Source organism: Pezoporus wallicus, unplaced genomic scaffold (assembly GCF_028554395.1).
Source record: "Pezoporus wallicus isolate ANWC-B61680 ecotype Strahan unplaced genomic scaffold, APGP_CSIRO_Pwel_v1 contig_749, whole genome shotgun sequence".
Taxonomy (NCBI): domain Eukaryota; kingdom Metazoa; phylum Chordata; class Aves; order Psittaciformes; family Psittacidae; genus Pezoporus; species Pezoporus wallicus.
In genome coordinates, this window is record NW_026641327.1 from 6,421,766 (window position 1) to 6,448,128 (window position 26,363).

Here is a 26,363-nt window from a genome sequence, read left to right on the forward strand (position 1 = left end):
TTTTTTCCCCAGTTCAGTCCATGAGTCTTAACTTCTCCGCAACAAAATGCCAGATACAGTTACAGACTCAAGACACAACTTTGTCTTCGTGAAAGCAATGTGGGAAGGATCTTGCATCTCAAGCACCTGGAAGGACAGGTCCTTCCAGCATGTTCAATAGATGCATAAATATTTGGAGAACTTAATCATATCTGCTGTAATACATGCAACAAGTCTCCATAATGGATAACAGAAGGGAAAACTAGATGGAAAAGAGAACTAGCTGCATACTTCCTACATTACAGAACAAATCAAAACAGCTGGCTTCTAACTAGCTCCTAGTTACAACTAGCTTACAGCTTCACTCAGGTACCCCACAACAAAAGGGGCTCAGAAAAGTATTTATGGCTACATTTCACAGAAGATATCTTAAGAATGAGAGGATGTCAAAAAAGACAATCCAAAATGCTATGTGGAAAGGCTGGGCTATTGCTACTAACACTGTGGGTTAAAGCAGATGCCTTAACAACAGGGGCTAGAAAAAGCCACCATGCAGCATGGCAGCTATTGTGTCACATACTTGGGAATAATCCACTGCAGATCACCCACAGAAGGATGGGAAAGGGTGGGCACACTGTCGATCACTTAAGCACAGTGCTCTGGTAGATCTACAACTGCCCATGTGAAAATGCCAGTGGAACAAGATTGTAAAGTAGTTATAAAGACTAATAATGAAGCTATGTTCTATGTTCAGCAACACGTGGAATAATATACTTGCACACTCTTTAGGGTTCTCACTGGATCAAGCTATGAAATGTAATACACACAAATATCTATGCAAATTATTTTTAATATATAGACAGATAAAAGAAAGATATTGCATAAATACAGGAGGGAGCTATAACCATACAACAATGTAATTTTCTAATGGAAAACATTTTAAATAATCAATTGAGGGGTTTGTTTTGGGTTTGTTTGATTTTTGAATAATAAACTGGCACAATGGAGAAGTAACATTTAAAATACACCTTGCAACATTTGCTGACCTTCCAAGCTACAGTACTCTGAGCAATCCCAGGCCAATACATGCATTCAGAATTACATCAACCTTTGTTATTTGCATTCTTCTTGTATTACATTGTATTAACACATGAAGTTAATGTTGAACTTATTTTGGCAGATTCATTTTAAGTCACTGTCATGGGTCCCTGTCCAAAACTCATCCTCACTATTGAAAGCAACACTCCCAATTCCCCATCACGCAGGACATGTGGTTTAAAGGAGAACATGGAACTCTGTTGGGCTAGGTAGTGCATCCAGATCCATAAGAGTAAATGGTGCCATTTCTCTCTGAGACCACATCAGATTTGGAGGGAAAACTACCAAGAAGCAACAAATGGACAAATGAGGGAGCAGCCACAGACACAGCTGTCCAAGCAAGGGCATCATGAATAAACCAAGTCACTGTTCGGGAAGAGTGGAGCTTTTAAAAAGCTTTAAAACTTCACTATAACCAAGTTGCTCTGAAACCTTCCATTTAGTTTCAGGGCTAAAGTTTCTGGCACTGTTAGTGTTCACCCTGTAAAGCTACATGCTCATTTGCACAGGCCCTTATCAAGGCTTTAGCTATGCCCCGTAATTGTTCAATGCATTCAAATTAAAATTATGTTAAGACCTAACTAAATACAAACAAGGAAAGTCATAAGGTTGCCAAAAATACCAGACTTTTCCCACAAGGTGTCAACTCACAATAAATCTAATTTGAATAAAAGGTCAAATTTCACAGCCTGAGATTATAAAAAAAACCAACACAACAATTTAGTGTCAATGTATGTGATTTAAGGATTGATCTTGCCCCACTAAGGCCTTTTAACATCAATAAGTTCAAAAGTACATCAGTAATTTACAATTAGTTATGTCTCTGAACGAAACTGGTATCAGCAATAGTCTTTTGCTATTAAAAAACTGCAGATATTGCAGTCTGCAGTCAAAACACATTTTATTTTTTTAAATTACCTCTTAATTAATCCTGACAATTTAATCAGGATCAAGCCAAAATGGGGAAAGTATTTAGGAGATATTTATATATATATAAATAGACATATATACATATATTTAGGAGAAAATTTGTTCATCCGTGCTGAAAATCCTTAATGTGAACATAAGACAAGAACTCAGACAGAGGGGGAAAAAAAGAAAGTAGTAATGCATTAAATTGAGATGCTTAAGAGTGACTAGCATCAATAGGGCAGAAAACAATGCTCTAACTTCCACACTCAAGTTATTAAGCTGTATTCCTTCCTTGCCTTGCTTAAAACAAAACACAAAAAAACCCACACCATCCCACTTGGCATGGGACTTGTTAGAGCTTCCCAAGTCTCAAAATATTGGCCTGTAGTCATTCTCTGACACTAAAGCCCAATGGGTTCCCCAGAGATCTGAAGTCAGTAAAGATGGAAAACTTTATCTGGACATCTGAACATAAACACTTGTGTATTTTCCACAATTTAAAAGTACAACGTGAGGAAGAAATAAAAATATATAAATAAATTGGTCCACCTTCCAAACGGGAGAGTCTATTTTATGACAGGAAAGCTATTTCTTGACGCCTTTCAGCTGTTCAGAGCAAAGTAGAACCTTGAATGAAAGGATGACAGAAAGCTCTGTGGCAAGGGTACTTCAGAACAAACCACATCTTCTCAGAAAGCAGTCCTAAGCTACCTACTGGAGACTTTGCAAACTCAGTAATATTGCTAATCACAGTGCTCTCCATGGATATTGTGGAGACTGAGAAAAAACAGTCAAAGCAACATGGTTTCATTCGATGTGACACGCTCTCAAGATTGCTCTAACTCCTGACTTCTATTCCAAATGTGCAGCACATATTTTAACCTCTAAACCTAATGTTTTTATTGCCAAAAAGACGTTAACAGGCAGCCGATGTGAAAGTACACACAAAAGGAAGAAAAGTACCCACTGTGCCAGTGGGTAACAGCCCTCTTACCCCATGACAAGTCAAACTGTCAGGCACAGGTCATCAAGCAAGGCCAGTATTGACAGCCACAGAGTGTTCCTGACCCTTTCAAACTACCCCATACCAAATGTGTATTTGATATGTAAAAATGAAAAAGAAGAGAGAAGAAACCACATTATATCAAGCTATGGGCTGAAACAAAAGCTTACCCTAAAAAACTAAATGTCAGCAGGGGGGTTGGAAATCAGAACCAGATTTTGCATTTGGCTTTTCTGCCTACAACGAACAAAGCCAAAAGCCCATATCCAAACACACCTCAGCTTGAGGAGTCTGAAATCTGGACTTGCAGCCTCGCTTCCTCTATACTCACTGCTGAATGCATCACTGCTGCCAGAGTATAACAGCACCTGACAAAGGATGACACTTCCAAACAGGAACAATTAAAATACATGCACAGCAATACGCCTAATTGCCCACAGTGAGCTTGAATGCAAACAGGTAACAACAAAGCAAGCACACATGAAAGCTCAGAACCTGGTGTGTTCCAATTCCTCGATGGCTGCACTCTGGAAAAAAATATTTACATGAGAATTGTTTTTATAAAACCTCAGTCCAGGAAATGTGAAAACTTGCCTCGCTCCACTGGCCTATTTTGCCAAGTATATTCCCAGACCGAACAAGAACAAGCTTCTTCAAAGTGCTGTCAATTTCATTAGACTTCGAAGTGTTTCTACTCTAATACTTAACACAAAGGGTTGTTCTACTGTTCTTCCTCAAGTTAATGGTAGTAGAGGAGAATCTATTCCTGCACGAGGCAGCCTAGAGATCGCTCTCAATGGGAGGTATTTGAGGAATTCTGTAGGTTGCTTATGCTCAGTTCAGATTCCCAAGAAAGGCCATTTCATAACATGTCCTGGGGGCAGAGGATAGAAGTTTAGTTGTATTTAAAGCCTGAATCTTCCAACAGCAGTAGCACTGTAGAAATAATACAAAACTCTGACTTTCTCCCCCTCCTTTTAAGGAAAATATCTATATTTCAATGCTTCAGCTACGAACTCTTGAAGCAGCAACAAGCTAAACATATTAGGGTGTGAAATCTATTACGGAGAAGTTGAAAACAAAACCGGCAAGTGTGGCACATACATATAGGATTTTCTTCTAATTTTTTTAAACCAGCCACTCATAACATCTATCACAATATTACCAGAACTTGAGCATTACCTTTGCCACTAACAGTCAGCGAAACGTTCTAGTCTGCAGAATGCTGGAAAACATATTAACATCATCACAGCACATCAGCCTCCGTTTACGCAACCTTAAAGCTCTTGTGACACGCACATTATGACTTTCATTAGACTTCTCCTCGTGACAGCATTGTTTTAAGCAGAGGTTTTAAGACACTGACACTGTGATAATGACAAATATGTGGCCAAGATCTGCAAGATGTGAAGCAATGAACATTACATGCACAAGTTAGCTGTCAGCCAACAATTTTTCAGAACCGCTTCCCAATTCAGAACAGTCTTTAGGCACACACAAAGGCTCTGACAAGACAGATAATCCAAGATTCTCCAAAGCACATCCAGCCATCTCACCCCACTGTCAAATGCTATGCTTCCCTCGGCTGTTTAACATACTTTATGAAGGGTAATGTAACTAATACCACCTAATTTTAACACGCAACAAACAGAACAAATAAATCAATTTATTGGCCGTTATCCTCAACTTGGAACACAGCAAGTCTGATTCATACTCCTCAGATTTACTTCCCAGAGATTGATTCTGTTTATTTGCTCTCTTTCAGGCATGTGGAACTTCACTTACCAATGCAGGCATGAACTCTCACCGACAGCTGGGTCCTCAGAATTATACTGTGCTTCTTGCCTCTCCTAAAAAGAGAAGAGGGGAAAAAAAAAATACATAAAGATGTAGGGAGGAGGTAGAAGACTTGGGACAGAAGGAATGAATTTGAACCTAAGAAAAAAGGTTAGGGACTGAGAGAAGGTATTACGAGTTGTACTTGCTTCTCATCATCCAACTCTATTTTAATTGGCAATACATTAATTTTCTGCAGTTAAAGCCTGTGTTGCCTTTGACAGTAACTGATGAGTGAGCTCCCCATCTTTATCTCAGCCAATGACTTTTTTCATCATATTTTCCCTCCTTTTTGTTGAGGAGAGGAAGCAAGAGCAGTTTGGATGGGCAGTTGGCCAAGGTCAACCCACCACAATGACTCACTCTAGAAATCCATGTTAGAGAAGTACCAAATGATGACTGCACATTTAAATTTTCACAGAAATATTTTAAATGTAGGTATAAGTTAAGCATAAAAGACAATGCAAGATTAAGCAAGACATTGCTTACTCTTTCATACATTTGCTCATTTACCTTGATCAGTCTTTAACTCACAAAGACAGATGTATTTTTCATGTAAAGAGGCAAAACTTTTTCATGTAAACATTTTTCATGTAAAGAGGAAAAAAAAAAAGAGTCGTCGTCCTTCATTCTGGCTCTCAGTTCCATCACAGTCTTAAATGGAATGACTCCATCTTAGTTAGCTGCTACATTTCTTATTTGTTTTTCAAATTGAAGAAATGCAGTTAATACTTATCTGGACAAGAGCACTATTCTTGATTTCTATTGTGCTATACCTGCAAACTGACATTAGGACATGGCTAGTGACTTGCCCCTGCATCCAAGCCTGCTCATCTGGTGGAAAGTAGGAGGGTAAGAAAAGCCCTCATGTATTTTCTATTTATAGAGAAGCATATTCTTCCTCTTTTCCCTGAAACTAAATATGCAATTGCTGGGCAAGCAGCTCCAGGGGGGCATGCTTGAGAAGGGAGTGTGGACCCGATAACCTCCTGTGGTCCCTTCCAACCTCAGCCGTTCTGTGACTGTGAATTTATTGTGGGAAAACATACAAGAAGCAAAAGTGGTTTCAGAACACAGGTGCAGCTTAGCATGTACCAGGCAAACCCTAGATCCACTTGTATATACAACTTACAGGCAAATTTAATACCAGCACAACCTCTCAGTTATACACTTTACAGCTCTGCTAAGAGATTTCAGGGCAAAACCCTTCACAAAGACACTCAGAAGAATTTTCCACTGGCTGTAATTTGACTAGACCAAACCCACTAAATTCCAGATAACAACAAAAGTTCCTCTCCACCTGATTGTTTTCCTGCCCACAGTTGTTTAGAGGAACACAAACATTTCTCATTATTTACTACAAAAGAACATGTTTTATATCATCTCCCTGAAAAATTTGCAGGGGAAGGCAGGTCAGTGAAGTAGTGACAGATACTTTCACAAAAATATTGTTCTTAAAAAAAACACAGGAAAAGCACATTAAGAAACTGAAAAAAAGTAGTTAACATGGAACTATGTACCTGCTTGTAGAGGCCCCAGTTCCAATTTCAGGATGGCAACCTTTCTCTAGAGATTAAATAATTAAAAAAAAAAACAACAAACAAAAAACTATAAAACTCCAGTTTTAAATCAAATTGCTCTTTAATGGGTCTGCTTGAACATCAGTAGTGCAAAGGAGGGAAAGGGCAAACCTTCTCACTTCTGTCTGAAGTGCAGAGCAGCAACATACTATTCTGACCAACAAGAGCTGCCTGCAGCCTAGATTTTAAAGATTCCTGGAGCAGTTCTAGGTTTAGGACTGACTCCCTGCCCACCTAAACTCCTCCTGCCACTCTGGTTGGACACAGTCTTTTCCTGTGCTCGCTCCTGCAGATTTTTAACAGCTGCCCCTTCCCACTGGAGCACAAGGACTCCTCTGGAATATTTAATTTGCAATTGTTGCACAGGGTACCAAATTGAAAATACCAATTGTAGCTTTGCTTACTGATATATAGCCTCACACAAGAGTCATTACCGTCTTACTATGGTACACTGTAATTTTTTGAAAGACAATAAAAGATCTCTAAACCTCTCCTCCTCTATTAGTAGCTGAGACAAAAGGAAGAAATCTCTTTTATGGAAACAAAAGAGGAAGAACTCAGGGTTTAGGGTCTCCATCTGGAACAAAAAAGGAACCATTTTCAATTTCCTTCTTGCCACAGCTCCCCTGCCCAGCTGTGATCAAGTAAAGCCAAGCCACCAAGGTGTCAATCTGCCACATCAAAAGCCAGGACTCAGCTACTCTGAGGGTGTGAGCTTAGTTTCTCCTACCCCTTCACATGGAAGATTTATCTAAAACAGGACACTGGCATAGTAGCCTGCTACTTTGGAACAGCGACCACTGAATTCCCTCAGTGCAAAGCTGCACTTCCTAGTATCTGCCATTTCCAATTGAAAACAATTTTCATACAGAGATGTTCTTGACATGCTTTTTTTCATTTAATAACAGTAGTAATACTTACACTGAGCAAGCATAAAGGATAAGAGTTTTGGATCTTCCAGTCAGAAGTAAAACTGTTTGTGTTCCCTTTCCCCCACCCTTGCCTAGGTAAGAAGTATGAAGAAAGAGTGGCTGATGTTTCTGGTTTTCCTCTCCCAAGATTTAGCTTAGAAAACCAGTTAAGCCAGTAACATAAAGCTCATCTCTTCCAGTTTCACAGATTATTGATTAGGAGCAGGCAGACTAATTTCCAATTCCTAGTACCACAGAGCAAGCATTAAGGATAGAGTTAGCCCTGGCATGTATTCAGGAAAGCAGAAAAACAGATGGAATAAGTAAAAAGCTGATGTCCCTGTAGAGTGATGGGGAAGGAAAAAGCCCAGTGTTCTGCAACCTGTAAATCCATAGATGGATCCCCAAAAGCCAGATATTATATCCAATACTTGACTTTCAAGGTACTGGTGTGAGATATATAGAAGAGAACCTTATTCCAAACCTTTAGCACACACAAAGGTATGCTTTAAAGCCTCCCTGAGATGTGGCCATTATGCTGAAACTCAACTCTATGAACCACTGGCCATCCTTGCCCCTGACTACCCATAATTCTTATCTGTAATCTATCACAAACCCATCTTATCTCCAAATTCAATACTCAGCTTTAATTTGTCAATGACTTAAATTCCAGAGTTATCAATAGGTACTTCAAACTTAAAAAAATAATAATTCTATATATACACACACACACAGTAGTTTATCACTTCTGGTTTAATTTCAGTTTGAAAATATCTATAGTCAGAATCACATAGGGTATTCCATTATTGCAATGACTGGAAACTAAGAACAGTATTGACAACATTTTGATAGATACTTCCAGTTAATAATAAGCTCTTGACAACTTACCCTATAACAATTCTGCATCTATGTCTGCCTGATGTAACAGCCTAACCATTATGAAAACTTAACACAGATGCTGTTCTTCATGGAAAGCTTTCAAAGCACACATTTAACACATGCTGCACATTTTGTTACAGCCTCTCACAGCACTCAGATTTCTTGGTGGACTGTCAAACTTCTCCAATAATCACGTGTTTTTTTCCAAAAGGAGTAGCTCAATGAGCATCCAACAGCAATCCCTAAGTGCAAGGAGTCACTGACTCCCACAAGAGAAGCCCGGACATCGGATGCCACCAGAAGCAAGCGTGTGGCAACAGACACACTCTGTAGAGCATTATTTTTGCAACTGGCTCTCACATTCTCATTTCAGCACCCATGCATTTCCATCTTCACTTGCACGCACCCTTCATGGAAAATGCTGCTACAATGGCATATTGCCTCACAGTCAGTTGCTTCATAGTTTAAGGTGCTCCACATCAGCAGCGAAAAACAAACTATTCCTTGTTGAATGCACAGAGATGGAATTTTTGCCAGAGTTCAAGCACTTGAGTCTATCAGGTTTTCCCTGAAAGAGATCTGCAAGCCAGCATACACACAATAAGGAAAGTGTTTCTTAACCTGCTCTTAATCAGACAGCAAAAATCCAAGGCTTTGATTTCAAACCTGTTAAGATACAGTTTGACTGCAGTTTCAATATGATATGTTTCTCTATTCAACTACAGATTCAGGAGATGCAAAAAAAAAAAAAAAAAATCTGACACTTAAAATATGTTGTATGAAAGCCAAGTCTTGAAAGAGAGAGAGAGCACACATGTGCATGGAGAGAGACATTAAAAATCACTCTGAAAGTCCTCTGAAAATCTTACCCGAACAAATAACCTTTTTGAAGCTCTTCACAGACCATCATCCAACAATCCAACTGTCATGTTCAAGCTCATGTTATCCTCATTGAAGAATGGAAACAAAAGAGCTCAGGAAATAAAATAAATATTTTAAAAGTGTTTTAAATGCTAAGATTCATCTCCAGTACACTTCAACGGATGACAGCACTCAGTAACCTATTCTGGTACATGACAGGCAGTTGGAGGCAAACACATGCACTCATCTTTAAATGAAGTCAGTGAAATACCCTTTCTTACCTCAGTTTTTCCATCTAAAAACTTGTGTGTGAAGTCAGAATGTGTCTGCATTCTGTTCTTGCAACACATCTGCAATTCACCTAATTATTTAACACAGTGATTTTACTCTGAGCATTCCTGGACAGTAACACATTTACTAAAATAACAATCACTTGACAGTAGCGGTTAAAAATAAATAAACAGACACTATTCAGATGCCTGTTCACTCTTCATTAAAAAATAAAAATAATTAAAGCTTGACTAATCCAGGTAGCAATAATCCTAATAGCATATTCCCTAACCAAAAACTGGGCAGGCAAAATATTGCAGGTTATTGGTATAAGCAAGAGCACGCTGAGACTTGTATGTGTTTTTTCCCCTGTGGATTATTTCTATATTATGCTTTGTGTTTATCAGCATGAATTTAACAACTAACAGGTTGATGGGGCTTTGAGCAACCTGGTCCAGTGAGAGGTATCTCTGTCCATGGCAGGTGGTTGGAACAAGATGATCTTTAAGGTCCCTTCCAACCCAAACCATTCTATGATGCCCTACCAGCTACCTATATGCCACACAAAAAAATTCCCTGCCAGCTACCTATATGTCACATGTGAATGCCAACAAGAGGAAAAGCACCCTGGCCCATGTAACTGTGCAAATAAGGACTATATACAGACTGGCACTGAGGTGCTGGGTTTTTACATCCACTTGCTTTACGCAAACACAACATTTACTAGGCAAGGTTTTCATCCTCTCTTCCTTTTTTAAATTAGAAAAAAAAAAAATAGGATGGAAGAAGAAGGAAGAAAAATGAGAAACTCAAAGGGGTTAAGTGAAACATTCAAGGGATTCAGCAAGTACGCATTATAAACCACAGTAGTAATGCCCAATTACTTATTGCTAATGTATTCTGGGTACATGTTGGTAAAGGTCTGGGTGGAGTCTTCTGTGCACCTCACCACAAGGCAATAACTTTTGCCAAAAGACAATGAATCACTTTCACACACTGTGAAATGCAGCACGTTAAATGGTGGAACATTTGGTCCATTTGTCCTTTTTAGTAGTTTGTATGCAAGCAAACCTCAGACGCTGGAAAATGAGCATCCCTTTTCCCCACTCTCTCCCCTATTTTCTGACTCACAGAAACATAGAATCATAGAAGAGTCAGGGCTGGAAAGGACCTTAGGATCATCTAGTTCCAACCCCCTGCCATGAGCAGGGACACCTCACACTAAACCATCATGCTGGTTATTTCTCTGTTGTTAATTGTTCAATTTCTACACATTAAAACAATAACCTTCTAACAGCTCCTAAAATATTTGAGCTGACTTCAGCCTTCACAGTCAGCAAGTGACCATTTTTTAACAGCAGGCAGTGTTCAAGCCCCAGCTGGATGGGGCCTTGAGCAACCTGGCCTAGCATGAGGCATCCCTGCCCATGGCAGGGGGGTGGAACTGGATCATCTTAAGGTCCTTTCCAACCAAAACCATTCTATGGTTCATTAGCAGAGCTGTGTCCCTTTCCACCCCAAAAGCTCAACCCACATAAAATTGTTTTCAGCAGTAAGTTCATGTTGTTGTTTTGTGAAGCACCAATAGCATGATCAGTTAAGTCTCCATCTTACATTTTTGCATTAAAAAAAATAAGACTGTATGAGCTGGCAAAGGGTGAAGATATTTGCATTAGAAGTGCTCTATTAACAATAATACTGCTTCTGGGTAAAACACAAAACCAGAAGAATCATTTCCTCGCTTCTTGTGAACCTCACATCACATACTTCAGAGATGACACATCAGTCGACCAATGCTTTCCAGTTCTTAGGTTATATATTTCCCACTGCTGTTAGTAGCTCTCAGACTTGGGCTGTACATTCCTTCCAGGAACCTTTACAGTGGGTAATTTCTGGTCATGTGGTTTTGCTATCACCTGCACACTGAAAACCCTCTTTGCACTTGGAAAAACAGATGCCTTGAAATACCAGGATTTCAGATGGATCACTTGATGCTTCTTCCTCTTCAGGAAAAGTGTCTCTCTGGTGCTCTCAACAACATCATGGGACCCACAGTTTCAGCTCCAGGAAAACAAAGTACCAGACCAACTTTGTTAGAAGTTCCATAGTTGCAGAGCAGAAGGAAACTGCACCTGCATAATCATTTTCATTCTCACAAAGGCCCCTGATAACTAACCTGTGACTTATAGTACCAAAAGAGAGCTCTAATTTTTTTCATAACTGAAGAAAAAAAAAAAAAAAAAACTATGAAAAAAATGGGTTTATGATTTTCATTGATGATACGGAAAAAAAAAAAAAAAAAGGTAACCTGAAGAAGAGATTACCCAAAGCGACATGGAACACATTTCAAAGCTTAACTGGCCAATTATGCTCTTTCTCATGGTGTGATCAGTTTAGCCAGATTCAGAAAGCACTATTTTAAAACTGCCCTACTTTGCAGTAGAACATGCATGCACATACATAAGTACATAAAAACAAATTCTGCTTTGTACTGATCAACATACTTCTTTGGGTCTCTTTCTGCTTTCTGGAAGTTTTCCATTAGCATATTTCGCAAGGGGTCCTTCCTTCATAACTTCTATATCAAACTCTTAACTGTCCTCAGGCCAGTTATTTCCCCATATTAATTCCATTTAGGAAGTGGGCTTTGTATTTAGTGCTGGGCCATCAATGCTTTTGCTACCAAGCACAGTTACTGAGCAGTAAATATGAAATAAATCACTGTTTTGCTGTACTGTCATGGTCTTAACCCTGGCAAAGTCGCTAGTTTCCACTGCTTCAGTACCAGAGATGCCAAGCTAGTCAGAGATTTGCAGTGGTTTAAGCTGTTAGTTCACAACTGAAGGTTAAATTAGAGACACTTATTTTTATCAGAAGCAGATTATTAGTTTAGTCAGTAGTAATACAAACACACACACCCCACACACAGACAGATGAACTGCCATGGGATAAACAGAGTATGAGCTTGATTATACAAAACTCCCTTGCATTAACCATGGGGAAGGAGCACAACCGTGACTAGTTGCTGTGGAATAGGAAGTGTAGCAAGTTCACAGCTTTTACTAATTACACAGCACAAACTCCCTTGCCTGCCCACATGCTCCAGGCAATTACTCTGCAATACTACACTGGTTTTCAAACTGCACTGACAGATGGTGGGTGCATGCAGTGCTGCTGTTGTTCAAGGTTTGGATTCTCAAATCAATGGGTTTACTCACAACAAGAATTGAGTTCAGAGCAGTCCTCCAGTGCTTTCTGGCCACCCTATCTGAAGCCCTACAGATGATCTGTTTACGGAGAGGGGATGGGAAAAGCACTCTTACTGCATTCATTTGCCTGCAGTAATCACTATAATGCAAAAATAGCAAATCTTCAAATGTTTCCACAGATATGCTGGTACAGATGTAGATTTTTCCCTTGACAACAGCTAGCTGTGAGTAAATTCTGGGGCAAAGTGGGGGAGAGACTCAGCTGTTTTGGTATTGACAACCACAAGCTATAAAATCATGACTCAAGCTCTCAAACAAAGAAGAATATTAAAGATCCCCGTCAGACTCCATTGATGTCTATTCTGTCTGAGCTCAGAACAAACAGCAGCACCAAGAGGGAAAAGGTCTGGCATCCAACTTAAGCTGGACTCACACAGTCAAAATGGCTTGGGACAGGGTGTCTAGAAGGAATGCAAAGACATCAGAGATGAAGTGATTTGTCAGAAGTACTTTAAAACAACCTTTCTGCTGAACAGAAGCCTTGAGAACGTATTTCCCAAAGAAATCTCCATTGCTGGCAACATGCCATCTGAGGAAACTTTTGTGTTCTGAGGTTTAGGACTGCATTACCTTGTGGGCCTTTTTAAGACATGCCTATAAATACAATTTGGGCAATTCTATGGTAACTTAAATACATAAACCTCTTGATAATTCTTGCTGCTCCATTAAATGACAAGTAAAAAAAAAGGAAAAGAGCATTAACTGTCACAGGCACCTTAACAAAACAGCCAGGCCACCTAAACTACCTCCACTTTACCTCCTTACACAATTAAGCATCAGAGTAACTTGTGTTGGGAGCAAGGAAAAAAAATAATAATAAACAAACAAAAAAAACAAGGAAAAGAGCAATGAATACATGCTAGATTTGAAAAGAATGGCAGTTTTCCTACATGCTCTTATGACCCATTTCCAGCCTCATTGCTTGGCCAGCTGTCCCTCCTGACTGTCAGCAACCCCCCCCCCAAAAAAAAAAACCATATAAAGATGATCCTATTCTCCTGAATCCCACAGCTATTCCCAAAGGTGCAAGCAGCAGCAGCAAGACTTGTAGACACAGGAGAACACTCCCATCCATGTCCATGTTTTGCTCAGCTAGCCCTAGAGGTTGAGCTGGCATGTATGTTGGGTTTTCCCCTTCCCTAAATGGAAGTTTAGATACTGCTGTAGTAGATAGAAACTACCAAAAGCCTCTTTTCACTATATTCAGTAACAGAAGAGGATTCATGTAAATTACATATGACTGCATGTGTTTCTTACACCTGTTATTTACAGATAAACATCATAAACCTCCAGCCATCATCCTCCTCTTTCCTCTTCAAGAAAAATCCTTCTAATTTTTCACTATGCTCATCCAAACCTTCCAAGAGAAAACAGATACCTGCAGCCTCTCACATAAAATTGTGTTTCATGCATGATTTATTTATAAGTCTCCTTTCAGCAATGTGATTAAAAAACAACCAACCAAACTTCACCCATCATTTTGTCTGGGCAAACAGGAACATTTGGCAAAAAGATGCTGAAAGCAGCCAGACTGCAGGACATTCTGGTCACTCTTAATAGGAGTTTCCAAAACTCAGGATCAGAAGTTTCACGAATATCCAGCCACTAAATCCTTCATTCAGAGTTCAGCAAACTTCAGTGACCCCGATGAGCACAGCAGCCTCAGCATAGCAAAAAGGCAGGTCTTGAGGTAGCCTAATCTTAGAAAATTAAAAGCTTTGAAGATTAAGAGCAGGACCTTGAAATGACCCAGAGAGAAAAAAAGCAAAAGACTAAGTGGTTTCTGTGGCCAGTCTCTCCCAGATAGCGGGCTGCTGCTAAGCCCCAGTGTTTGCAGCCAGCAACTCCATCTTAGGAGCACAGGAGTACTCCAGCTCAGCACCTTGGTCTCTCCCAGGGAAAGAATCAGAGCTGCAGGGCCCAAAAATGGAGTATGCTAGAAACCTGGGATGGAGACATTACTGGCTGCATTTGCTATCCTACGTCTAAGAATATTCTGTTTTTCTGAATAACATCACGAGTTGTATTTACCCCAAAGTGACGTTACCGAGTCATATGGGAAAGCTACCACACAGATTTTTAAAGTTCTGATTACTCTCTATCATCTTACTGTTCTCTTGCAACAAATTTCACAGTTAAGAGGATGTCTGCACACACACGCAAAGTACAGAGAAACATAACCTGATTTTTCAGCTCAAAATAACACAGGAGAGAGACAACTCCAAGCAGTAAGGTTAGTTCTACATGCTTTGTTTGTTTATTTTTTTTCACCTAGGATAGCCACCACAGAGAAAACTAGAATAACATTTCAGGAACAATTCATGTAATTGATTTGATGTGCCCAAAGGAGGCAGAAAATAAAACAAGGTAGAAGGTAGCTTGCTTATTTTCAAGTGCAGAGGTTGTCAGGAAAAGCAACAACTGATCTCTCTCTTGCTAAATTGCTTAGCGATGCTGGTGTGGGGGATCAGAAGCAATGAAGTTAAAACTACTAGAATTAGCAAGGAGATATTGGCACATGCTACTACTACCAAAAAAAAAAAAAAAAAAAAAAAAAAAAAAAGAAAATCAAAAGAAAGTCTTTCCTCCATGCTACTGCTTTCAACTGGTTATAAAAGCTGGAAATAAGAACCTGCTGTTCTTTGCAACAATTTTTATCACCTCTACATAAAACTGAAGACTAGATCAACTTCTTTATTCAATGCTTCTATGGTACAGGAAGGATCAGTTCAGTTGTATTGGCTACTATGTCTATTCAAGAACTCTCTTCTAAATAATTTTATTTCTAACAGAACTGTTTCTTTATCTGCCAATACTTACAAAACATGCTCAAAACTGGTATGTATGAGGACGTACACAAATGCACACATAGGTATCTCTAGCGTTTTATTTAAAATTCTCCTCTACAGAAAATAATCTTCAGAGGCACAGTTTAAATTTGTAAAAAGTATTCATCAAACAAAAGCAAGACAGCTATCACAAAAAGCAAAGAAATCAGTATAAGCAAAAGGGCTGCATCACTTAGGGTTAACAAACCCTGACCAATTCACAATACAGTTAATTTCCTTCTGGCACAGCTGCATTACTCACGTGCATGAAGTCCATGCCAAAACGCACCCATAAAATTAACTATAGCTATCCAGTCCAATATAGCAACCAGGAAGGAAAAGTTGTTTTAGACTGTTCATTTTATTTCTCAAACAAGACAATCACCAAAAAGGCCCAACACAAAAAAATTTAAAAAAAAAAAAAAAAAACACAAAAACACAACAACAAAACAAAACCTATTCTAAAAAACAAATTTTACGCATGCATTCACACAGATACACATTGATGCTAACTGTTGTTTTCACTTTCACTTCTCAGAGGTACACTCTGGCTGGCTAAATCAATTCCAGGAGTACAAAAGAAATTGATACAGGTCTTTTCTTCAAGAATGTAAGAGGAAGACTTAAATCCCGAGGCACAAAGAAACTGAACTTATAACTTCAGGAGCAATACTCCAATATCATCTTCTACATCAACAATTACATCAGAAAGATCTCAGAGTTCTCAGAACCAACCACCTTCATTTATCAAGTTCCAAAGAACTATAGAACTGTTAGACTAGTCAAGACAGTCATCTGGACAGACTTCTTAAAGTATGCTGTCTTCTTTTAGAAAAACCATAAGAGTGAATGTAGATAGAAGTCATAAAACTTTTAATCACAAAAAGGAGGAGATGTATGTGCGCACAGAGGAAAGAACTTTATCTTTTCTTTTTCTGTGATGACTTGAACATACCAGGTTAACCACGCACTGAAACCTCAACCCTTATTTATTTAAATTTAGTAAACATTTACTTACCCAGCATCCTCCTGGAAGCCTTCCAATTCATCTCTTTGTTCTGCTAGGGTGGATTCTAGATCCAGATAGGTACCATTGTGGGACAACTGCAGGGTACAGTCATCAAGCTGTAGAACAAGATTCAGATCGTTAGATTACAGCAGTCCTTCTCTCTATTACACCTCTAACATAGCCTTCCCATTTTCCAGGTCCCCAGACAAGATGTTGCAAAACCAAACTATACATTGGGAGTCCCTATTCACTAGACCTTGTTTGGTCACGACAATATCAACACAAACAACAGACACAGGGAAATTTATTTATTTCAACATATAGGAGAAGATTGGAGGGGCTCATCACAGCGCCTTTAGAATCCTGCGAGCAAAGTTAAGTTCACTTAAACATGGTATTTAGGATATGAATTACTGTTCTCTGTTCTTACAGTATATTTAGGTAGAGTTTCTGGACCTCTGGATGGAGGTGGAAGGAAGAAGCTGCTGTTTCATGTGTTACTAAACGTCCTTAACAAGGAAGGATACAGCCAAGGGATAGTACAAGGTGTGCCAGCCAAGAGATAGGGCGCTGCAGTGATGAGGAATGCAGTCAAGCAAAACCCAGATTTTCTTATTTTCAAGCAATGCACTACCAGCCTCAGAGGTTGCAGGGAATACCTTCTGAGCACTAGGGGAAGGACTGGAGACCCCTACCAACTTCCTACAAAGGTACTGAGTAACCAGAGACCAGACCTGAAAGCAGGAACCTGCCTGCAGTGACACTGAAGCGGGGGAGAGCAATTAATAAGCCCTCTTTATTTCCATCCTGTCCTCCCTTATCTTTGAGTGCTCCATTAATTGTTCCAGCTGTTCTTAAAAAAAAGCCAGGTACAATCAAAGATAGAAATTTTTAATGGGCAGCTAGTGACAGGAGAAGGCCTAGGAAGATCCACTCTAAAACTCATTGCACAGGAATCCAGAATAATTACTGGATCAAGAGGGGTAACTGAAGAAGCCTGAGGGAAGAGCTAAAAAGTAACATGAGCTCCTCTCTCGCCATCAGATAACCCTGTGTCAAATCTCAAGGTATGAGGAAGAAAAGCCTTCCCAGGGCAGGGAAACAAGAATACATTCACCAAAGGGCAGGTGAAAGTCCTACCTCGCCACTACTGAGGTAAGTGACCATCTGCTTATTGAAACCACCTTGGAAGCAAAGAAACTGCCATCACTGAGCCCACTGAACAGGCTGCTCTCAACCTTTGTGTATCAACACAGCATTAGGCACCCTTTTGTAACTGGTTCCATGTTCACAAATATTGTAAGCCCCAGATGTGTTGTGCTACTACATTCAAAATCCAGTACTGTAGCTAAGCAGTTCTCAGACTGACTTGCCAAACAGAAGATGTTTCATTCTTCTGGATTTGGCAAAACAAACTGACAGGTCCTTTGCATGCCTCCATCTACCAGAAGGCCACTGCGGTATAAATGGCACATTCCTGCTGCAAAGACCACTTTGAGAATAGGGCGTTTAACAGTATACTTCATACCGATCTTCTGCCACAGCTGGTAGTCAGCAACTCTCTGAAGTAAGGGCCTGGAACAGCCAGTGACTCAAGGAAAGGAAATGACGAACCTTTCATCATATCCATGGATTTTTCTTTCTGCTCTTTTTAACACTAGGAAAGAAAATCAATTGAGAATCCATCTTTGATGAATTACCTCTTTTAACTTCACCTCAAATTTATGGTTTCCAGTACCTGTTCAGGAAAGCAGCCACACTTGTTATCTGGCAGTCAATACCAAAAACTTAGTCACCCAGTTTCCTGTCACTGATTTATATATGCAAGAAAAGAACACAAATAGCCTTTGATTATTCTGGATTAGGTACACTGGAATTACTACAGTAGAGCCCATTTGTAATTAGCAAGTGATAGAGGGTGATTTTTGGATTGGTCCACACCACTTTGTTTTGCATTGCTTGCAATCTGAAAGACCTTGACACACTTGTGAGGTGGGCTGATGCCAACCTCATGAAGTTTAACCATGCCAAGTGCAAGGTCCTACACCTGGATCGGAGCAATCCCAGGCACAGCTACAGGTTGGGCAGAGAAGAGATTCAGAGCAGCCCTCCGGAAAAGGACTTGGGGCTGTTGGTTGATGAGAAAATGAACATGAGCCGGCTTCAGTGTGTGCATGCAGCCCAAAAAGCCAACCGTATCCTGGGCTGCATCAAAAGGAGCGTGACCAGCAGGTGGAAGGAGGTGATCCTGCCCCTCTACTCTGCTCTTGGGAGACCTCACCTGGAGTATTGTGTGCAGTTCTGGTGTCCTCAACATAAAAAGGACATGGAACTGTTGGAACAAGTCCACAGGAGGGCCACGAGGATGATCAGGGGACTGGAGCACCTCCCGTATGAAGACAGGCTGAGGAAGTTGGGGCTGTTCAGCCTGGAGAAGAGAAGGCTGCGTGGAGACCTCATAGCAGCCTTCCAGTATCTGAAGGGGCCCTATAGGGATGCTGGGGAGGGACTCTTCATTAGAGACTGTAGTGATAGGACAAGAGGTAATGGGTTAAAACTTAAACAGGGGAAGTTTGGATTGGATATAAGGAAGAAATTCTTTCCTGTTAGGGTGGTGAGGCACTGGAATAGGTTGCTCAGGGAGGTTGTGAATGCTCCATCCCTGGCAGTGTTCAAGACCAGGCTGGACGAGGCCTTGGGTGATATGATTTAGTGTAAGGTGTCCCTGCCCACGGTAGGGGGGTTGGAACTAGATGATCTTAAGGTCCTTTCCAACTCTAATTATTCTATGATTCTAAGTTTATCCTCTGGAGAAAGGGTAGAGGGTGAAAGTAAAGCTGTATTTCAATTGTGTTCTATTCTTTCTTCCCCCCATGGGGAAAGAGTAAGTCATCAAATAAGGCGACATAAGTTTTTACTCTGACTCCTGGGAATTAAAGCAAAGAGCCCCCAAGTACAGGCCTCTGTCACTAAGAATAACAACAGTATTACTACTCTATCTTTCTAGTTACAAAGGATATTATTAACCTATGCTAATTCAAAATACATTCTTTAGACAAGAAAGACTAAATACTACTCTGGGAAACTTTTTTCCCAGTAGCCCAGGGTATCTAATAAATGCTAATTTATTCAAAGTAATGCCAAAAGGCAAACTCCAATTAGATAAATGTTCTGCTGTCACTATGGAGATTAGGAAATTTGCCCACAATTTCCAATTATACTGAATAATTAGGGAAAAGGCACTGTGCTTTACTAATATCTTATGACTTTAGTATATAAAAAGCACAAGAACAGGAAGAACTTCATGTACAAAATAAAGACTAGCACATTCTACCTATGTTCATCTCATCTCCATAGTTTCAGCTGCGCATAGTATTCATTCAGGTTTCAAAGCGCTGCACATTTTACGCTGTATCCATTAATAGGAGTTTAGGGTAATGGGAGAAACACAGTATCTTTTATTTCCATTACTTAACACTGTGTCTTGCCAGAATTATTCTGATTCTCATGTATGTGTACACACAGAGATGGAAGGGATCAAAACAACACTTTTTAAAGGAGCAGAGGTTTTAAGGCAACAGAACTCAAATCCTCCTCATATAGGATCACTTTGCTACTTTGCCTCTAAGCTTCATTTGCACACGTTTTACAGGCAGAATACAACATGAGAAGCCATCCTATGAATTATTTTTAATTAGTAAATTGCCGGCCTTTTTCAACACAAAGGATGGCTGATGTTCACTCATTAGAGCTTATTAGTAACAATTCAAGATGCTGGTCTCTCCCCTCTGAGAAACATTAATGCCTTGTATATCTACTATGAATCACTTCTCCCATCTCTGGAGACCCTCAAAAATGGCCTCATGTAGTTCATTCATGACACTTTTCCCGGTGATCAGAATTCATGTTAAAATCCTCACTAACACCATCTTCTTTTAGGACAATTGAAAGGCAGAATCCATAAAGACAGCCTTTCAAAGAAGAGTCAACCAAGTTGTTTCCCATAGTCACAAAGAAGACTGCTATTCAATTTTTTATAAATTAATTCTATTTATTTCACTTTGCTCTTCACAATTCTGTTTAACTCTTCAGTATTCCAGTTGTTGAGGCAGGCCCTCAGAAGAGGAGGAACAGCTTTGCCTAAGAAGTCAGAGCCAAACAAGTGTAGCTATACGGCAGAACTTCAGGACAGCATTATCTACTGTCTGTAATCACATGTACTTCTCTCCTGCAGATTCCTGCTTCATTCACTTCCCGAACATCTTCAGGAAGCAAGACAAGTCCCACAACATCGTGCAGGAGGTGTTCAGAGTAGAACCACCCTATGCTTTCAAGGTATGTGATCATATCACTACTGACTAAATCATGCTGTATATGTCCACATCAGGGAAAGGGGGTGTCATAGAATCACAGAATACCAGATTGGAAGGCACCTAGCAGGACCTAAACTAGATGGCACAACACCCTGCCCAGGCAGATCTTAAGTGCCCAGCTCTGGGGAACCCACCATTTCCCTGGGGAGATTATTCCAATAGCTAATTGTTCTCATTATGAAAAATTTTCTTGTACCAATCTGAATCTCCCCTGATTCAAGGTTACATTCACAATTTTTATTTTGTGTACAATAAACACTCATCTTAGGTGTTGCATTCATCTCTATGTAAATACTTAAGAAAAGGGATTTTTTAAAGTGAAACAATGATAATTTCAACAGAAGAAATTTTATTAATGTCCTTGTGCGTCATCATCACAAAAACTCTTTAAATAACCATGAAATCAAGTTTTCCCACAGAAAAATGGAAATGTAAGGAAACATAGGGGAAACGTAAGAAAAATTAACAGGAAGTACAAAAAAGGCCAAGTGATATTTATACTCTTGTAAATTTATACTTACACTGTTATAAATTTCACTGAGAAGTTGAGCACAATTAAACTTAACTGTTGAGCACAGTTAAAATATCAGAACATTTAAAAGCAGAGCTTCCTACTGCCTCATCCTTTGCTATTTAACCTGTTACAGAGTGAAATCATACCACACAAGAGGAGAAGGGTGTCCTGGTTTCAATTATAACCAGAAACGGGCAGAGCAAGGTCAGAGGTGCAGAGCTCGATCTTTGCCCCACCTCAGGGGTCATCCCCACCTCACTAGCACCCGCAGAGCCCTCAGCGTCAACACGGCTGTCTGTCACATGAACACACAGGCTGGGAAAAGTTAAGCAACCAATTCATGCAAGTTTTCCTTACAGGCTGCCAGGTACTCAAGAACATAGGGCAGGAGCTTGGCTTGTCATCTTCTTTTGCATGTAACCAAATCCAGCCAGTAGTGGCTAGTCCCTGAACCTTTAGGGTCAAAATAATTTGTACTACAAGGCCATCAAGCTTAAGAGGACTCAAATAGTTCGATAACAGTATACCAGTGATGACTTTTTTCTCATTGCAAGCACTGACCCACAGAAAGGGGTCACACACATTTCTCTTCATAAAGAAGCCCTTGTTGCTGTGCAACAGGAAAGCTCATCATTTCTCAGTTTCAGAGTTAAACCATATCACCAAAAGGAGCAAGGAACAGCAGGGGAGAAGAAGAACAGAAGCGGGAAAAGGTGACTATCAGCCAGTTATCCAATGCCAATAAATGACCACTGCCACTTTCAGAAACTAGATAAATGAATAGAAAGAAAAAGGAAAAAAAAAAAACCTGAATTCAGTTACTGTTTTAATCTACTGCATTTAGCATCCTGTAATACACAAGAAATGCCTAAAACCAGAGGGCGGCAGGTGTGAGGAGAAAAGTACAAAACATGATTCCAAACACATGAAACCCACACGTCCACCTACAGACTGAGTACAACCACCTGCTCCTCCTTGCACATACTTGTGAGCACCTCACATAAACACTAGCCTTCTCACTTCAGCAGCCCAGTGGGTAGCAATTCAATACGGAGGCAACATACACCTTACCATGCCTACACAAACTACTGAAAGTCTGTCTTCTCTTCCTTTAAAAGGCTTTGCTAGATTAACATGCATCCAGAGCAAACTTTACTTTGGCTTGGTTTAACTTCTCTAACCCAAGGCAGCAGTAAGCTGGCCGAAGTTAAGGGAGAAAAATGGCAGAGGCACCCTCCTTCCTTTTCAAAAAGCACAGCAGAACCACAAGCCATTAGGAAACGTCATCCTCTTCCCTATTTGCTCAAAGACCACATAGTTGTATTTTTCAACAATCACGGAAAAACGCTCCTTCCTCACTCCCAACCCCCAGCCCTGAGAGACCACCCAGAAGAACCAATTTTGGATAATGTCCTGGGTTCAGCAGTAGCAGGCACGTTTCTCCTTTGTGGTAGCTGGTGCAGTGCTGCGTTTTAACTTCCAGCCTGGGAACAGTGCTGGTGAAGCCGATGTTTTCGGTTGTTGCTAAGTGATGTTTACCCTGACCAAGGACTTTGTGAGGCTCATGCTCTGCCAGGGAGGAGGGGAAGCCAGGAGGAAGCAGAGATGGGGTACCTGACCCAGGCTAGCCAAGGAGGTATTCCATACCACAGCACATCATGCCCGGGGTGGGGGGTAACTGGGAGTTACCCGGAAGGACACAGGCTTCCGGATGGGACTAATTTCTTGGCCGGTGGTATTGTATTCTCTTCCCCTGTTATTTTCTCTTATCATTGTTGTAGTTGGTGGTAGCGGTGGTGATTTGTGTTGTACATTGGTTGCTGGACTGTTCTTGTCTCAACCCGTAGGAGTTGCACTTTTTCGATCCTCCTCCCTGTTCCTCCGGGAGAGGGGAAGGGGAGAGCCCCGGGGCGGGGGGGGTTGGCCTCAATTGCTCTCAGCCCGGCACCACTCACTGGGAGTGAGTGCACAAGCTGTCTGGCTAGGGTTTAAACTAGAACAGACAACTCTCTCGTAAATGTCCAGAAGGTGCTATCAAGTCAGCAGCAAGTGTGTACAAAGATAAAGCCTGCTATACTCATAATATTCTCTTCTATTTAACTACATTAACACCATTCAAAATACTCAGTTCGGTTAGAGATCAAGGATCACATCCATAGGATGCAGGGCCCTACATTACAAGATAGGAGGATACACTTGTTTACTGGTATAAACCACCAGAACCACTCAACTTTGCAGCCACTAGCTGGAAGCACAACCAGCTCTCACCAGATTTCCAGTAAATTAAGCTATTGCTACTAAAGATTATTTTGCTCACCTGTTGTTTCTACAGGTACAGGGAAACAGAATGAGAGGGAAAGATGAAAGTAATCCAGTATCGAGATGCAGACATAAAAATCCCTCTTCAATTCTAGCTTCTGGCACAGACTTGGAAAATCCTTATCTTACTCAAGTGTCTTAGCTCATCTTTCATTTTAACATTGTTGGGTAGCAGTTTTTCTCATTAGTGGTGGCATACTCCTTATTCACCTACAGCATGCTTTGCACAGGAGGGTTGATAAGGAGTAAAGTTCCTTTATACTCATTTTTTCCTTTCTAAATACTAAGCCTTGCTTTGCTTTATGCATCACAAGTCTGACACATTTGCTCACTCCAACTACACAGTTCTTAAACATGCTCCCCTCTAGTTTAGCTGTTTTGAGCACTATATCCCATCCTGGTATCAAATCCAACAAATACCAGTTTATTTTCTGCATTGCCCTCTTCTCCCTTCCTTACCAAAACAGATTTCTCCTCAGGAAAAAGGAATAAAAACAGCTCTGCCTGCTCACCAGCCTAAATATATTTCATATTTCTAAACAAACTGCACAAACTGATTAGTGCAAATGAATATTTAACACTGTTACATCTAAGGGCAAGCTTCATACTGAGAATGACTACGCTATTTTCAGAATGCATCATATTTTAATGCTTTTGAAGTTTTATTACAGATCAGCAGATGCAGGTTTTCTGCACTAGCACATGGCTGGCCCTCTAAAATATAACAGGATTGCTGTCACTCTTAGTTCTCTGAGTAATGGAAAACGGCGATGGTCTAATTGCACCCCATGGATCACAGCCTACCCACCAGAATAACTATCTGGCTTCAGAGCCACCACCAACTGCCCTCTTGAAAACAGCCTCAGTCTCTCCGTTTTCATGTGAGTAGGTACTAACCAGTCTGTGACATGGTTATGTATGTTCCAGTCATCATTATTTTGAGCAACATCACAAAGAAAGACCAAAGCATGTAGCCCAGGAGTTATGCCACATGACCCATCTCAGGTAAAAGCTTGACATTAACAAGATAAAAGGAAACTAAGTAATCTGTATGTATTAGTGCACAAAGTTAACAGTGTACACTAAAAGCTGTTCTCATTTTCAACTATGACAGCAACCCAACATGACATATAGTCACTCTGTCTTGACCTAAAAGTCCTATGCTCCAAGAAGCTCCACTGCAACTGCTTGTACTCCTCCCCCCACACACCTTTCTTCTTTTAAATATAGTTTCATAATTCAAAGTATTTTCTTGAAAAATTATTTTAAAACTACAATAAATCAAATACATTTATGAGGTCAGAGTTTTAAAAGTAAGGTCAGAATTTTAAAAGTAAAGTCAGGCACAGGCTCTATATAGAAGGCAACTTATTGTTACACTCACAGAAGTCAGCAGTTTTCTAAACTCTAGCATACTCACTCTTACATACTAATTTAGAGGCTGGAGGAAAAAAATTTCTGGATCTGTAACTTTATATTAGAAGTACTAATTCTGCATGTACTACAGTATACCCCAAATTTTGAGGCACTTCAGGAGTGATGAGCACAGCCTGTAGGAGTAGTTATTAATGCTAATGCACCTCTGCTTTATTTTTAACTCAGTGATTGCTATTGACAAACTACTTCACAAGCTTTTCACAATTTGCAGAGCTTATATTCAGTTGCATTGATGGAGCCGTGCCTACGCACACGTACAGCCTGCACAATTGGGCATAGAGGCTGTTGGAACACAATTACTTTAAAAGGAACTGCTACTCTGATAGGAAAATGCTGGTATTTTGAATGTAGCCTGCACTCCTAGGCTGCAACAGCAGCTTTTATCTCTGGCCTGGTAGACACCACAAAATACTCCTGGGGTCAGGTAATGCAGTGCATGAAGTGAAACATAAATGCCACATTAGCTCCTCAGGAGCCACTGCAAAAATACACTGCCAATAAAAATATTCTGCTGAAATAACAAAGACACTGAGAACAAACACAGAAGTCTGTTGTATTAATATTATGGGTTTGACTTAAGAATAACAGAAGGAAGTACAGAGTTCAAAATTCTGAAACTGCTATTTCAGGGGTCTCTGAAATCTAGGCAACACACCATTGTGAAAACATAACGTGTAGATGCCTACCTGTTGCTATTCTTGGCCAATTATGTCACCAACCTTCAGACCTTTTGCTTGGCAATTCTCTTTAACAGAGTGTTCCGCAGGGAGCAATTCAGAGTTTACTAGCGTATCTGTGTCCAAATATGACACCATGTCTTCCAACAGCAGCCACACAGGCATTGTTAGAAAGCATGAGTGCTCAAAATGTTGACAACCGTGGAACAAGAAGCCAAATAAATTCATCTAGAGATGGGGGTTACTAAAAGAACTTAGAACTAAAAAAAGCTACCTGAAATCATTAAAGTAATTGAATTTCTGCAAAAAAAACTGTGCAGAATAGCAGGCTGCACAGGGAGCTAGCACACATGCTCTCTCCCCTCCTCCCATCTAATCAAATCATCTCAAGTTAAATTAGTTAAATTTGAGATGACATGCAAACAACCAACAGAACTTAGTGAAGTCAAATTTAGACAAAAAAGAATCCAGCTCTTTAATTCAAGAAACCTACTGTATTTTCTAGTTTTCTTATAGTAAACATAATGAACTTGTATTTCCTAGTTTTCTCATAGTAAATATAATGAACCTGCAGGACGAGAATAACCTAACCTCTGTATTCCCTCATT

The 26,363-nt window shown here is 40.1% G+C and overlaps 1 protein-coding gene across 12 annotated transcripts in view; it reads right to left on the reverse strand.

The window, feature by feature from the left end:
• FHOD3 (formin homology 2 domain containing 3) overlaps positions 1-26,363 on the reverse strand; it is a 373,066-nt gene that overhangs the window by 322,195 nt on the left and 24,508 nt on the right. For all 12 annotated transcript variants that reach the window (XM_057423039.1, XM_057423037.1, XM_057423036.1 and 9 more), the window contains exons 2-3: positions 16,445-16,551; positions 4,778-4,842 (exon numbers count right to left, since the gene is read on the reverse strand). In XM_057423039.1, coding sequence (XP_057279022.1) covers positions 4,778-4,842; positions 16,445-16,551 — 172 coding nt within the window. The remainder of the gene's footprint in view (positions 1-4,777; positions 4,843-16,444; positions 16,552-26,363) is intronic.